Raw genomic sequence first — 11,989 nt, 5'->3', positions numbered from 1 at the left:
TTACTTTCTTTGTCATAGGACACCATAAGCGATATCCTTTGACTCCAGAAGTAATTCCCATAAAAATAGCCTTCTTTGCCCTTGGATCCAATTTTGACTCCGTCACATGATAATATGCAGTTGAGCCAAACACGTGCAAAGAGTTATAATCTACAGCTGGTTTTCCGTACCATTTTTCAAATGGTGTTTTGCCATCAATAGCAGCAGATGGTAGACGATTAATGAGGTGGCATGCATATGTAATTGCCTCAGCCCAAAATTCTTTGCCCAAGCCAGCATTGGACAACATACACCGTACCTTCTCCAGCAAGGTCTGGTTCATACGTTCTGCCACTCCATTCTGTTGTGGTGTATGTCTAACAATGAAGTGTCGGATGATGCCATCATTTTCACAGACCTTATTGAAATGATCATTTTTGTATTCACCTCCATTGTCTGTGCGAATACACTTGATTCTCCTGTCTGTCTGATTCTCCACCATCGTCTTCCATTTGAGAAAAATTCCCAACACTTCATCTTTGCTCTTCATTGTATACACCCATACTCTTCGGGAAAAATCATCAACAAATGTTACAAAATAGTGCTTCCCACCCAATGAAGGTGATTTGGAAGGACCCCAAACATCAGAGTGTACATAATCCAAAATGCCTTTAGTATTATGGATCGCTGTACCAAATTTAACCCTTGTCTGTTTCCCTTTAACACAATGCTCACAAAACTCCAAGTTGCAAGCCTTTACTCCTTTTAACAATCCTTGATCTGATAGAGTTTTCAAGGATTTTCCTCCAGCATGTCCCAAGCGCATGTGCCATAGCTTGGTTGCTTCTGCCTCTTTGTCGTCACTGGATGTTACTGTCGCTGTCCCAATAACTGTACTGCCACGATAGCGGTACATATTATTATTCTTCCGATTAGCCTTCATTACCACTAGTGCACCGGAGCATACTCTCATCACTCCATTTTCTGCAATGATTTTGAACCCTTTTGATTCTAGGGCTCCCACAGAGATGAGATTCTTCTTCAAATCCGGTACATATCGAACATCTATCAATGTTCTGATCATTCCATCATGGTTCCTTAATCGTATTGAACCAATGCCATATGAGGTAAGAGGGTTGTTATCCGCTGTGTGGATGACTCCATATTCTCCTTCTTGAAATTCCATGAACCAGTCCCTGTTGGGACACATATGATAGCTACAAGCCGAGTCCATCAACCATATGTCTGATGATGTTGATGACACTGTTGTAACTAATGAGAAGTCTGAATCATCACAATCAGCTACATTTGAATCCATAATAGCCTTTCCATTGTTATGTTTGGCCTTATTCTTCAACTTCGGACAGTCTTTCTTCCAGTGCCCTTTTTCTCGACAAAAGGCACATTCATCTTTACTGGGTCTGGATCTTGACTTGGATCTTCCCTTCTTTGTCCTCGTTTGATTTTGAGGACGACCCCTCACAAACAGTGCTTCTCCTTCTCCGCCCTTCTGTTTTTCTCGCTTTCTTTGTTCATAGCTGTACAAAGCTGAACAAACTTCTCTGAGAGAAATTTCGTCATTTCCATGGAGTAGAGTAGTTTCAAGGTGCTCGTACTCATCAGGAAGTGACGCCAACAACATTAAGGCCAAGTCACCATCATCATAAGTTGTATCCATATTTTGCAAATCTGTGACCAACTTATTGAAACTGGTGATATGTTCATTCATCGTGGTACCAGGAACATAGGTGAAGTGAAACAGTCTCTTCTTCATGTACAATTTATTTTGACTGTTTTTCTTCAAAAATTTATCCTCCAGTGCTTTCCATAATTTACTTGCAGAAGTTTCTTTTGTGTATGGATATTTCTGCTCTCTAGCAAGGTAGGATCGAATGGTACCGCAAGCAACACGGTTGATAATTCTCCAATCTTCTTCTCCAATAACATCTGGTTTCTTTTCTTCAATGGCCAGATCTAGCCCTTGTTGAAAAAGGACATCTAGAACCTCGCCTTGCCACATCCCAAAATGTCCGGACCCGTCAAAAATTTCTACCGCAAATTTCGCATTTGACACAATTCTTGTCATAAGCGAAGATGCCAATGATGACGTATTGTTGACACTTGATGTAGATTCTTCTTGTTTATTGTCCCCCATATTTGACACAAATATTATTTAATAGCTGACGACACAAATCAAGATTATTTCCTTTATGATGTAGAAGATCAGACTAAGCTGCAACTACAGAGCATACTCAGACAGAACCTTGACTCAGTTACCAAGATAAATCTTTTCTGATGTGGAAGATCAGACTATGCTGCAACCACAGAGCATACTTAGACAGTACCTTGGCTCTGATACCAATTGTTGCGGAAGCCAAATGTATATAGTGTGAATAAGTCACAACTACTATACCAAAAATTATGACAGCCACCAAATAATAAATAAGACAATAAAACAACAATAAAGGAAACACCAGAATTTACGAGGTTCGGCTAATTTTGCCTACTCCTCGGACACAACCAATATTTTATTCCACTCCAAAAATACAAGTGAAATAATACTAAAGAGAGAAGATACAAATGCCTTAAACAGATGAGAAGGCAAATGAGAGGTGTGTTTCAATCCTAAACATTAGGCCTTCTTTTATAGGGGAAAAATCCCCCCCAAACTTAACTCCCAACCAATGTGGGACTTTGGCATTTTGCCAAACTTCAACATTTATTTCGTAACAGAATCTTGTTTTAATGAGTTGTTGAGTAATTGGTTCTTGGACAGAGAGAAAAATGACTCATATCTCATCATTTTCCGGCGTAGGACTTTCAAATGCTAGGAAATAATATTCAGATTTAAGTTATATACACAGACGGAGGAGTGAAGAAATGCTAGGAAATAGTATTCAGATTTAAGTTATATACACCGAGGCTAAGGCTAGTCTGATAGTATTTTGTCTTCCGTTTTTTCATAGTACCGGACCATATTTATTGGTGATTGTTATTGTTTTTTCATCTATTTTCTAGCTCTTATGATATTGTTATTATTTTTCTGGTTTCTGTTGCTGGTACTGATCTATTGTTTCTTTTCGTCTTTTTGAGCCGAGGGTCTTTCGGAAACAACCTCTCTACTCCCTCGGGGTAGGAGTAAGGTATGCGTACACACTACCTCCCAGATTCCACTTGTGGGATTTTACTGGGCTGTTGTTATACACTGATGGTGTGAAGATTTTACTTTGTCAGCGTAGCTTAACAATTGCAGATGAGTAACCATTTTTATTAGGTTAACAAATTTACTTGTAACTACTTTGTGTATATATTTTTTAAGCCGTCAATACATAGAACTTAAACTCGTGAGGTAATTGGTATCTTAACAAGCATTCCATTGAAATGCAACAAGAACTGGAGATTCCCCTTCTTTGAAACTGCTGTTATTCCACTTACAAACTTTACATGGTGGGAAAATCTTATTCATAGAAACTGATTGCAGTTCTAGCATAAAGTTGGAGAGAATTCACATTTCACACTAAAGAAAATCCACATTTGCAAAAATGGTCAATTTTCTCTTAGTTTCCCTCCATGATCATCAACAATTCCTCTTCTCATCATCGCTACAAATTCCTCGTAGTTAATTAGGCCATCCTACATATATGAAAACATAACATATATGAAAAACCTTGTTGTATTGAAAAAGAGATATCAGAGAATGAAATATAGCTTATTATAAGAGAAAAATGGCTAACTTTATTTGTATCAACATCATCTAGGATTTCATCTATTGTAGCTTCATCCCCCATTCCATATTCTGACATAGCATGTCTTAGTTCATCTCTTGTAATAAATCTGCCAAAATAAAACAAGCAGTATTGGACCAGTTAAGTTAGCAAAGGTTAACACCTTATTTATTTTAAATAAATATTATTTAAAAAAATTATATTCTATAGATACCTTTTAAGGTTTATAGCAAAATATTTAATTTTGGTTACCTCCTAGCCCTAAGCCACTAAATACGCTAATCAGTTACATTATTTTCTTTCTCTCTCTACTTTGATACATCACATTCTCTTCCCCCATCCCATTAAAATTTCTCAGTGTAAATAAAATCTCATACTTCCTCTCTCACGCTTTGTTCCCTAACTTGACCCACCTCCGCCGTCTACCACCACGAATTCCCTCTTGGACCTGCCACTTTTTCCCACTTCCACCACCAAGGTCCGCCTTTTATGCAGCTACGGTGGGCATATAGTTTCAGATCTTTCACATTCCAATTTGACTGATCTAACTATTGAGCACGAAGAAGAACACGGCCTTGAAAACAAGCAATTCTCAGTTGCATCAATTCCTTATGAACTCGTTAGTTCAGTGGACGATACCATACAATTCAAGCGATTGAATATCCCTTTGCTTGACGTGAGATCAAGAAAACAATAAGCACGGATTTCTCAATAGTAATCGATGACAAGGCCTCAATCGAAGTGGAAGGCGATATAGTAGACCGGATACTAGGTGGATTATTTCGTTGCTCGACGACAGATTCACCGGAAATTAGGGATTGTTCTTGAACAAAGACGACGGAGTTTGGGGCTGGGCAACTTGATTTTCTATTAATATATTTAAATGTATTTTCATGTATTTCATTGTATTCATTGTCTTTTTTTCATTGTAATTCAATGTATCTCGTTGTATTCCATGTATTTCATTGTATTCACTGTCTGTTTTTTCATTGTATTTCAATGTATCCCGATGTATTATATGTATTTCATTATATTCACTGTTTCGCTATATGTCACGAATGTATTCATATGTTTTTTAATTAATATAATTTACGTATTCAGTATTATATAATTTCTCTGAAGATTGTTATGTTTTTGGGGTATTTTTTGGTTGAGAATCTTCTTTATAACTGAAAATACAAAATTTGTGTGTTATAATTGAGTTTGTTGAGTTATATTAGGAGCCTATTATGTTAATTGATTATTTTCCGTTTTAAAAACAGTGTAATCCCCTATTTCACGCCGTGAATACAGTCGAATACAGTTGAATACAATAATCTGTCCAGCTGTAATCCCATGTTTCACTCCATGAATATAGTCGAATACACTCGAATACAACAACTGATTAGCTGGACTTTCCAGATTCACGCCTATTTTTGCTATTGTATTCATGAATACAATAGCTTAAATACATCAAATACATCTTATAACCACATAAAAGGTATCTATAATCCGTAATATAGCAAATGGTATCTATAGATGGCTAATTACTACCAAAAGATAGTGCTTTATGAAACTCTTAAGGAAAAAAAGGACAGCCCAGTGCACTAAGCTCCCGCTATGCACATGGTTTAGAAAAGGGCTGGACTATAAAGGTCTATTGTACGCAGTCTTACCCTATATTTCTGCAAGAGGCTGTTTCCACGGCTCGAAAGAAAGTTATTTGCAATAAGATTTAACTTATTCACGTCGACAAATCATTTGATTTTCACACTATTAGTGTAATCTAACCTGTTGTAGTAAGTTGTTAGCATTATTTTTTAGGTAACTAGTATTCGATATCAGTGGCGGAGCCATGAATAAGGGGTGCCAAAATATAAAAAAGTAAACACATGAAGAAAATAACGGGAGTCAAAACAGTGTAATTTTCCGGCGAAAGGTTGTCAACCAGGGGCGAAGCTATGTTGGCTCAAGGGTGGTCAACTAAACACCCTTCGGGGAAAAATTATACTACGTATAAGATAAAATATTAGTACTTGTTATTGATTCAAAAATAGACTTTGAATCCCCTTGCATAGCTCACTGGCAAAGGGTGTTTAAAATTTGAACACCCTTATTGAATTTCCTGGCTTCGCCACTGGTGTCAACTGACACATCTTAGCATAAGGAGGCTCCGCCACTGCCCGGAATGCATCTTTGATGTTGTTATATGTACATTGGGAACATGTTAAGTTCCAAATTAATTAGGAAAATGGAGAAATACATACCCACTATTATCCTTGTCAAAAAACTGGAAAGCCTTATACAAGTTTTCTTCTCTTTCAAGTTTGTGTCGATGCATAGTAGCAGTAATGAACTCAATGTAGTCTATAGTCCCACTATTATCAACATCTGCCTGTGATAAGAAAACACCAATACCAAAAAGTTAACATTTTAGTGCAGTTCAAGCCAAGTTAGTCAATATAAGGTTCTTGATTTTGATTGTAATAAACTAAAAAAGGCATCCCGATACATAAGGCATCCGGCATTGACACAGGATCCAGGAAAGGACCGCACCCCTAGGGGTATGATATAGACAACCTACCCTATTGCAAGCATTAGTAGCTATTTTCAAGGCTCGAACCCACGGGCGGATTTAGGGGGGCGCAAGGGGCCGAACCCCCTTCGCCGAAAAATTACAGTGTATATATAAGACAAAATCTGTTTTTTACCTCTATATATTAAGTTTTGAACCCCCTTAACACAATCCAAAAGTGTAGTTTAGTGGTCAAGGGGTTCAACTACATAAGGTCATTGGTTCAATTCCCACTAGCTATAAAAAAGATTTTTTGAACCCCCTCGGGGAGATTCTGCCTCCGCCACTACTCGAACCCGTGACCTATAAGTCACACGGAGAAATAAACTAAAAGGGCAGTCCAGTACACTAAGCTCCCGCTATGCGCGAGGTCCACGTAAGGGCCGGACCACAAGGGTCTATTGTACGCAACCTTAGCATTTCTATAAGAGGCTGTTTCCACGGCTCGAACCCATAATCTCCCGGTCACATACACAGAAATAAACTAAAACAAATAAATCAAACATTGTAACATTCTTACTGCATCCATTAGCTGTTTTATTTCAGTTTCAGTGAGCTTGGAACCTAGCCTAGACAATCCTGTTTTAAGTTCTTCATATGTGATTGTACCACTTCCATCAGTATCCATGTTATTGAACATCTGCTTCAATCCCTTGATTTCTTCTTCTGATAAATTTTCTGCAATAACCTTCAAACAATATGCATATATATTTCAGCATCAGAAAATGTTACTACACTTTACTACTGAGAAAATGTTAATTTTGGTACCTTAAGAGCAAGCTTCTTCATCTTGTTACTTGCTCTGAATTGCTTTAGCCTAATCAAAACAGCACTATCAATAGGCTTGTCCGATGCTTCGCCGTCTTTCTTGAGCCATGGATGTTCTGTATCATATATTATCATCCAAATTTATTGTTGACACAAAATAGTTTTGCGACTTTACTGTTATAATGTGTAACATAAATATATGTACTTACCGAGGGCTGCATCTGCAGTGATCCTTTTTGTAGGATTTATTGTCAACATTTTTCTAACAAGATCCTTTGCAGAGGAAGAGATAGAAGGCCAAGGAGAGGATTCAAAATCAAGTTGGCCTTTAAGAATCTCTTCAAATATGCCTTTTTCAGTCTCTGATGTACAAACACAAACACATAAAATAGTAAAATCAACTGAGTTGTTAGAAAATACCAGAAGGGAATTCCAGCACAGGCAACAAAAATAAGTTCGTCGAACGCTTATGTCATAGGAGAACTCATGGCTGAAAACTATCCTTATGGTTTGTTTTGATATCCCGCATTTGCCTCTCTCGACCTTGAGGCCGTAGAAAATATGATGTTAGAGATCCGGAACCATATTTGTGGATAAGGGCTCACCTGTTGATTGTGTCGTTGCATGCTTTTTGGTAGAGCCCCCACCTCCCACGGCTTCGTCCGAATGTGTCCGAGATAGGACGCCTTATTTTCCAGGTTACTAATCTCACTCAGGGGTGAGGCTAGCCTTACGGTTGTGGTTCAGCCAAATCCAATAGCTTTAGTCCAAACATTATACGTCTTAAGATATCCATTGAATATGTACAAATTATTAATTTAGAACACAACAACTTTTAAAGACAAGAATTTCCACAAGCTTTTAATTCTAGCGTCGCCTCTGATCACACTTATAATAGGCAGTTACCTATAAGTATTTTTTAGACAATCTGATAATGGAATTTTTTTTTTACACTATCAGTGCATAGAAATTAAACTCGGTACGTAGATTTTCTTAAAAGAATACTGATAAGCTAAAAGCTGTACCATACACTACTATAAGAACACATTATGCCTGGAAAAAAAGTGTACTTACCAGCCCAGAAAGGAGGAAATCCACTTAATAGAATGTATAAAATAACTCCAGCACTCCACACATCTATTTCTTTCCCATATTTGCGCTTCAATACCTCAGGTGCCACATAATATGCACTTCCAACTATATCCTTGTAAATTTTTCCTGTACAATATATAATTCACTTAAATTTGTTAGCTTATTGCAAGTAGATAGTGTTGGCAGGGGCGGATCCACGCTTACCGAAATGGTGTCACGCGACACCGCATCGTCAGAAAATTTTACAAATATATGTATTAATACTGTCTAGAAATAAATAAGTAGAAAAAAATGACGCCACTTGACAAAAATTGTGTTGTGGTATATAAGTTATGTGCTTGATTTTGCTCTAAGAGGTCAAAGGTTCAAACCCCAACTAACACATTTTAATTCTAATATATGAACGTAATGAAATCCACCGACCATCATAAGTTGTCACCAGGGGCGGATGTAGAGCAAAGGGTACGGGTTCCCCTGAACCCAGTAATTTTTACATAAATTCTGTATTTATACTAAAAAATTCACTAAAAGTATAAGAATATTTAGTTTGGAACCCAGTACGTTGGTCCAGTCTTCATGTAAATTAACTTGAGATTGTTATAGAAACCCATAAACTTAAAATTCTGGATCCGCCTCTGGTTGTCACACATCATAGCTTTTACATCTCGTATTTGCCTTTAATGAACTCCAACATTGATGTGTCTAAATATTTCGAGAAGAAGGTCCAAATTTCATGATCTAATCGAAATATTTCTGAGTAGAAGGTCCAAATTTATCCATCTACTTTTGATTACGGTTTAGTTATATTTCAAGTTGTAACTTTATTGAGATCCAAAGCATGCACGATAATTTAATACGAGACAAGATAGTCCATTTATTTTTTTGGCTCTTTACAAACTTATTTTTAGTTTTATGACTCTACATCTTTTTTCACACATGAAAGATTTACTTACACGTAATAAATCTGTCTTTTACACGTAAGAGATCTAAAAATGTCATTTTATAAATAACACGGAATTATTGACCCTTTCCTCTTTATTTATTTACCTCTATCATTGGATACCCTTATGTTCCTGGTTTTACACGGATACAAAGGAAAATATACATTGACCTGTCACTTTCTCACTTGACTGAGTCAACCTGGTTGACTGAAAGTGACATCCACATAGGTAAGTCTTTCATTGCTCACAAACTTAAGGACCAAAGTGTACTAAGTTTCTTTTCAACTGTCCCATCAGTTGAAAAGTTTGTTCCTTTCAGTCCCAAATCCCAACTATAACAACAATTCTCTACCTAAGCCTCTAAACCGCGTAAGAAGCAGTAAGTCATGAGTCAAAAATGAAGCAGTACGAATTCAAAGTGCCGTTTCGATGTACAAAGTATCCCGTGGGGTCCGTGGAAATGTCACACTTCAAAGATGTGATGTAGAGAATCTACTCTAATATTAACGACTGTTTTTATGGCTCGAACTCGTGACCTATAGGTCACACGAAAACAACTTTATCGCTGCCCCGAGGAGAATTCAGAATTTTAAATATAAATGTATAAAGTACAATGAGACTCACTATTATTGTTATTAACTATGAGTGTGAACTTCATACAAATATATATATCTTTAAGAACTTCCAACCATACATTTAAAAGTTGAAAACAATTAAAGAGTATGATGAGTTAGAAATCACCTTATCTACTTTAACTTATTTTGTCACTACTAGTCTAGTTCACATTACCATCAATTGATAGAAAAAATAATACTCCAATAATAAATTTTATCCAACTCATTAATCAAAGCTTGTTCCAAGTAGTTATCACATGACATCAACACAGAATAATATGATTGTAGATGTGAGCAAATAAACTGTAGCAGAAGAGAATAACTTCAGCAAAAGATAAAGGCCCAACCCCAATGGAGAAGCAACATTGATAAGGATAGTTAATAAGGAAATAAAAGTTCAATCTTTCTAACAGTTTAAGCTTTTAAACAAAATTGTTACACAAACGCCGAACATATTATTAGAGAAGACAAAAGTTTTAGGTTTCAGTTTCACCGCTACCATTATAAATTTTTTTTTTTATGTAAATGAAAGTGTAGAGGAGGTAATCTTACTATTCAAATGTACAACAACAATAATAGCACACCCACTATTATCCTACACAGTGCGGTTTAAGGAGGATAGTGTGTACACAGACATTACCTCTACTTTGTGGAGGTAGAGAGGTTGTTTTCAATATATTCTCGGTTCATGAAAAGAATGAGCACAATAGTAATGGAAAAGAAAAACGGTAGTATAGAAACCATGAAAAAGAAGCCGTAACAACGAAAAAGGGCAGTTCGGTGCACTAAACTCCCGTTATGCACGAGGTTCGGAGAAGAGCCCGACCACAAGGGTCTATTGTACGTGGTCCGGAGAAGGGCTCGACCATAAGGGTCTATTGTACGCAAAAACAACAACAAGATAGTAAGATGACGGAAACGAAAGAACCAATAGCTAGTAATAAGAACCTAAGAATAAGAAAATACGAGAATATATACATACTAATACTACGGAGAATTTGCAACTAACCTTCCTCAATGAAGACAGATAGACCAAAATCAGTGGCCTTTAATGGAGAATCATCATCTTTACTAACCATCAAAAAGTTTTCAGGTTTAAGGTCTCTATGCATAACTCCCATAAAATGACAAACATGAACCACATTCACAATTTGCCTTCCAATTCTAGCAGCTTCTTTCTCTGAATAATTTCCTTTAGCAGTAATACGATCAAAAAGTTCACCACCTGAGCATAATTCCATAACCAAATGCAGATTATGTCTATCCTCATATGCACCTTTAAACTCTACAATATTTGGTTGTCCACTTAAATATTGAAGTATAGTAATTTCCCTCCTAACATCTTCTATATCCTTTGAACTTACCAACTTCCTTCTTGAAATGGACTTACATGCATATTTCAATCCAGTTATTTTATCAGTACAGAGATATGTAATACCAAATTGACCCCTGCCCAATTCTTTGTCAAGATCATATATTGTAGTAATGTCAATATATGGCTTGCCTAAAATTGGACCTATTTGAGAAGATGATGGTAGGGAAATACTAGTTCTTGGCTTAGGATTGAAAGCTGTAATCGGCTTTGGTGCTGGTGCTGGTGCTGGTGCTGGTGTTGGTGCTGGAGCTGGAGTTGGAGGTGATGGTGATTCGTCGCGATGTTTTTGAGATAATACAGGTATTGGATGATATTCAGGAGATTGATAAGGAGGAGATGATGATATTGGAACATCTCTAGACTTTGTAAAGCAAGAGTCTTTAGTGAAACAAAGTCCCATATTATGATATATTGAGAGAAAAAACTGGAGTTTTTTCTGAGAGTTTTATGTGTTTTGTTGGATGTTTTAAGGAGTGTTTGATTCAGAGAGAATGTTTAGTTGGTTTTTTGGATTTTGCAGCATACTAAGGTCTTTACTTTTAGTGATGCTTTGCTTTGCCTTTGAAGTTGTCTCTTCGGATATATTGTTGATCTGGCTTTGGAATATGCTCACTTTTTGCTGGCTTACGATTTCCACTTCTAAAATGTGAACATGACGTGGACCAACCCATATGATGGTTTATTTTGGGATGGGTCGAGCTTAAAGACTCGTGTAGGAAGTATCCGTATTCACGCATGATTTGAAGAAGAAATATACCTTTAGGTGTGTGACGTAGACAGTCTACCCTAATGCAAACATCAATAGTTGGTTGCACGGTTCGAACCCACAATACAGAGATAATTTTATCGTTGCTCCAGATGGGTCGAGCTTGAAATTTGTAATTATTCTAGTAAATGAGGAAGTGATTACAAGATGAAAAATCAAACCCTCACCGACAAGG

The 11,989-nt window shown here is 36.8% G+C and overlaps 1 protein-coding gene across 1 annotated transcript; it reads right to left on the bottom strand.

Moving 5' to 3' along the window:
• Positions 1-3,385: 3,385 nt before the first annotated feature.
• Positions 3,386-11,600, bottom strand: LOC107811614 (calcium-dependent protein kinase 29). The gene is made up of 8 exons (XM_016636583.2): positions 10,683-11,600; positions 8,101-8,244; positions 7,236-7,388; positions 7,027-7,142; positions 6,779-6,946; positions 5,951-6,078; positions 3,714-3,813; positions 3,386-3,612 (listed from the first exon to the last, which is right to left on the bottom strand). Exons 1-8 carry the CDS (start codon positions 11,446-11,448, stop codon positions 3,526-3,528), a joined length of 1,662 nt encoding a protein of 553 aa, XP_016492069.1. The 5' UTR covers positions 11,449-11,600; the 3' UTR covers positions 3,386-3,525.
• Positions 11,601-11,989: the final 389 nt, after the last annotated feature.

Source organism: Nicotiana tabacum, chromosome 12 (assembly GCF_000715075.1).
Source record: "Nicotiana tabacum cultivar K326 chromosome 12, ASM71507v2, whole genome shotgun sequence".
Taxonomy (NCBI): Eukaryota; Viridiplantae; Streptophyta; class Magnoliopsida; order Solanales; family Solanaceae; genus Nicotiana; species Nicotiana tabacum.
Note: the sequence above shows the minus strand (reverse complement) of the source record. Positions and strands in the feature narration are given on the sequence as shown.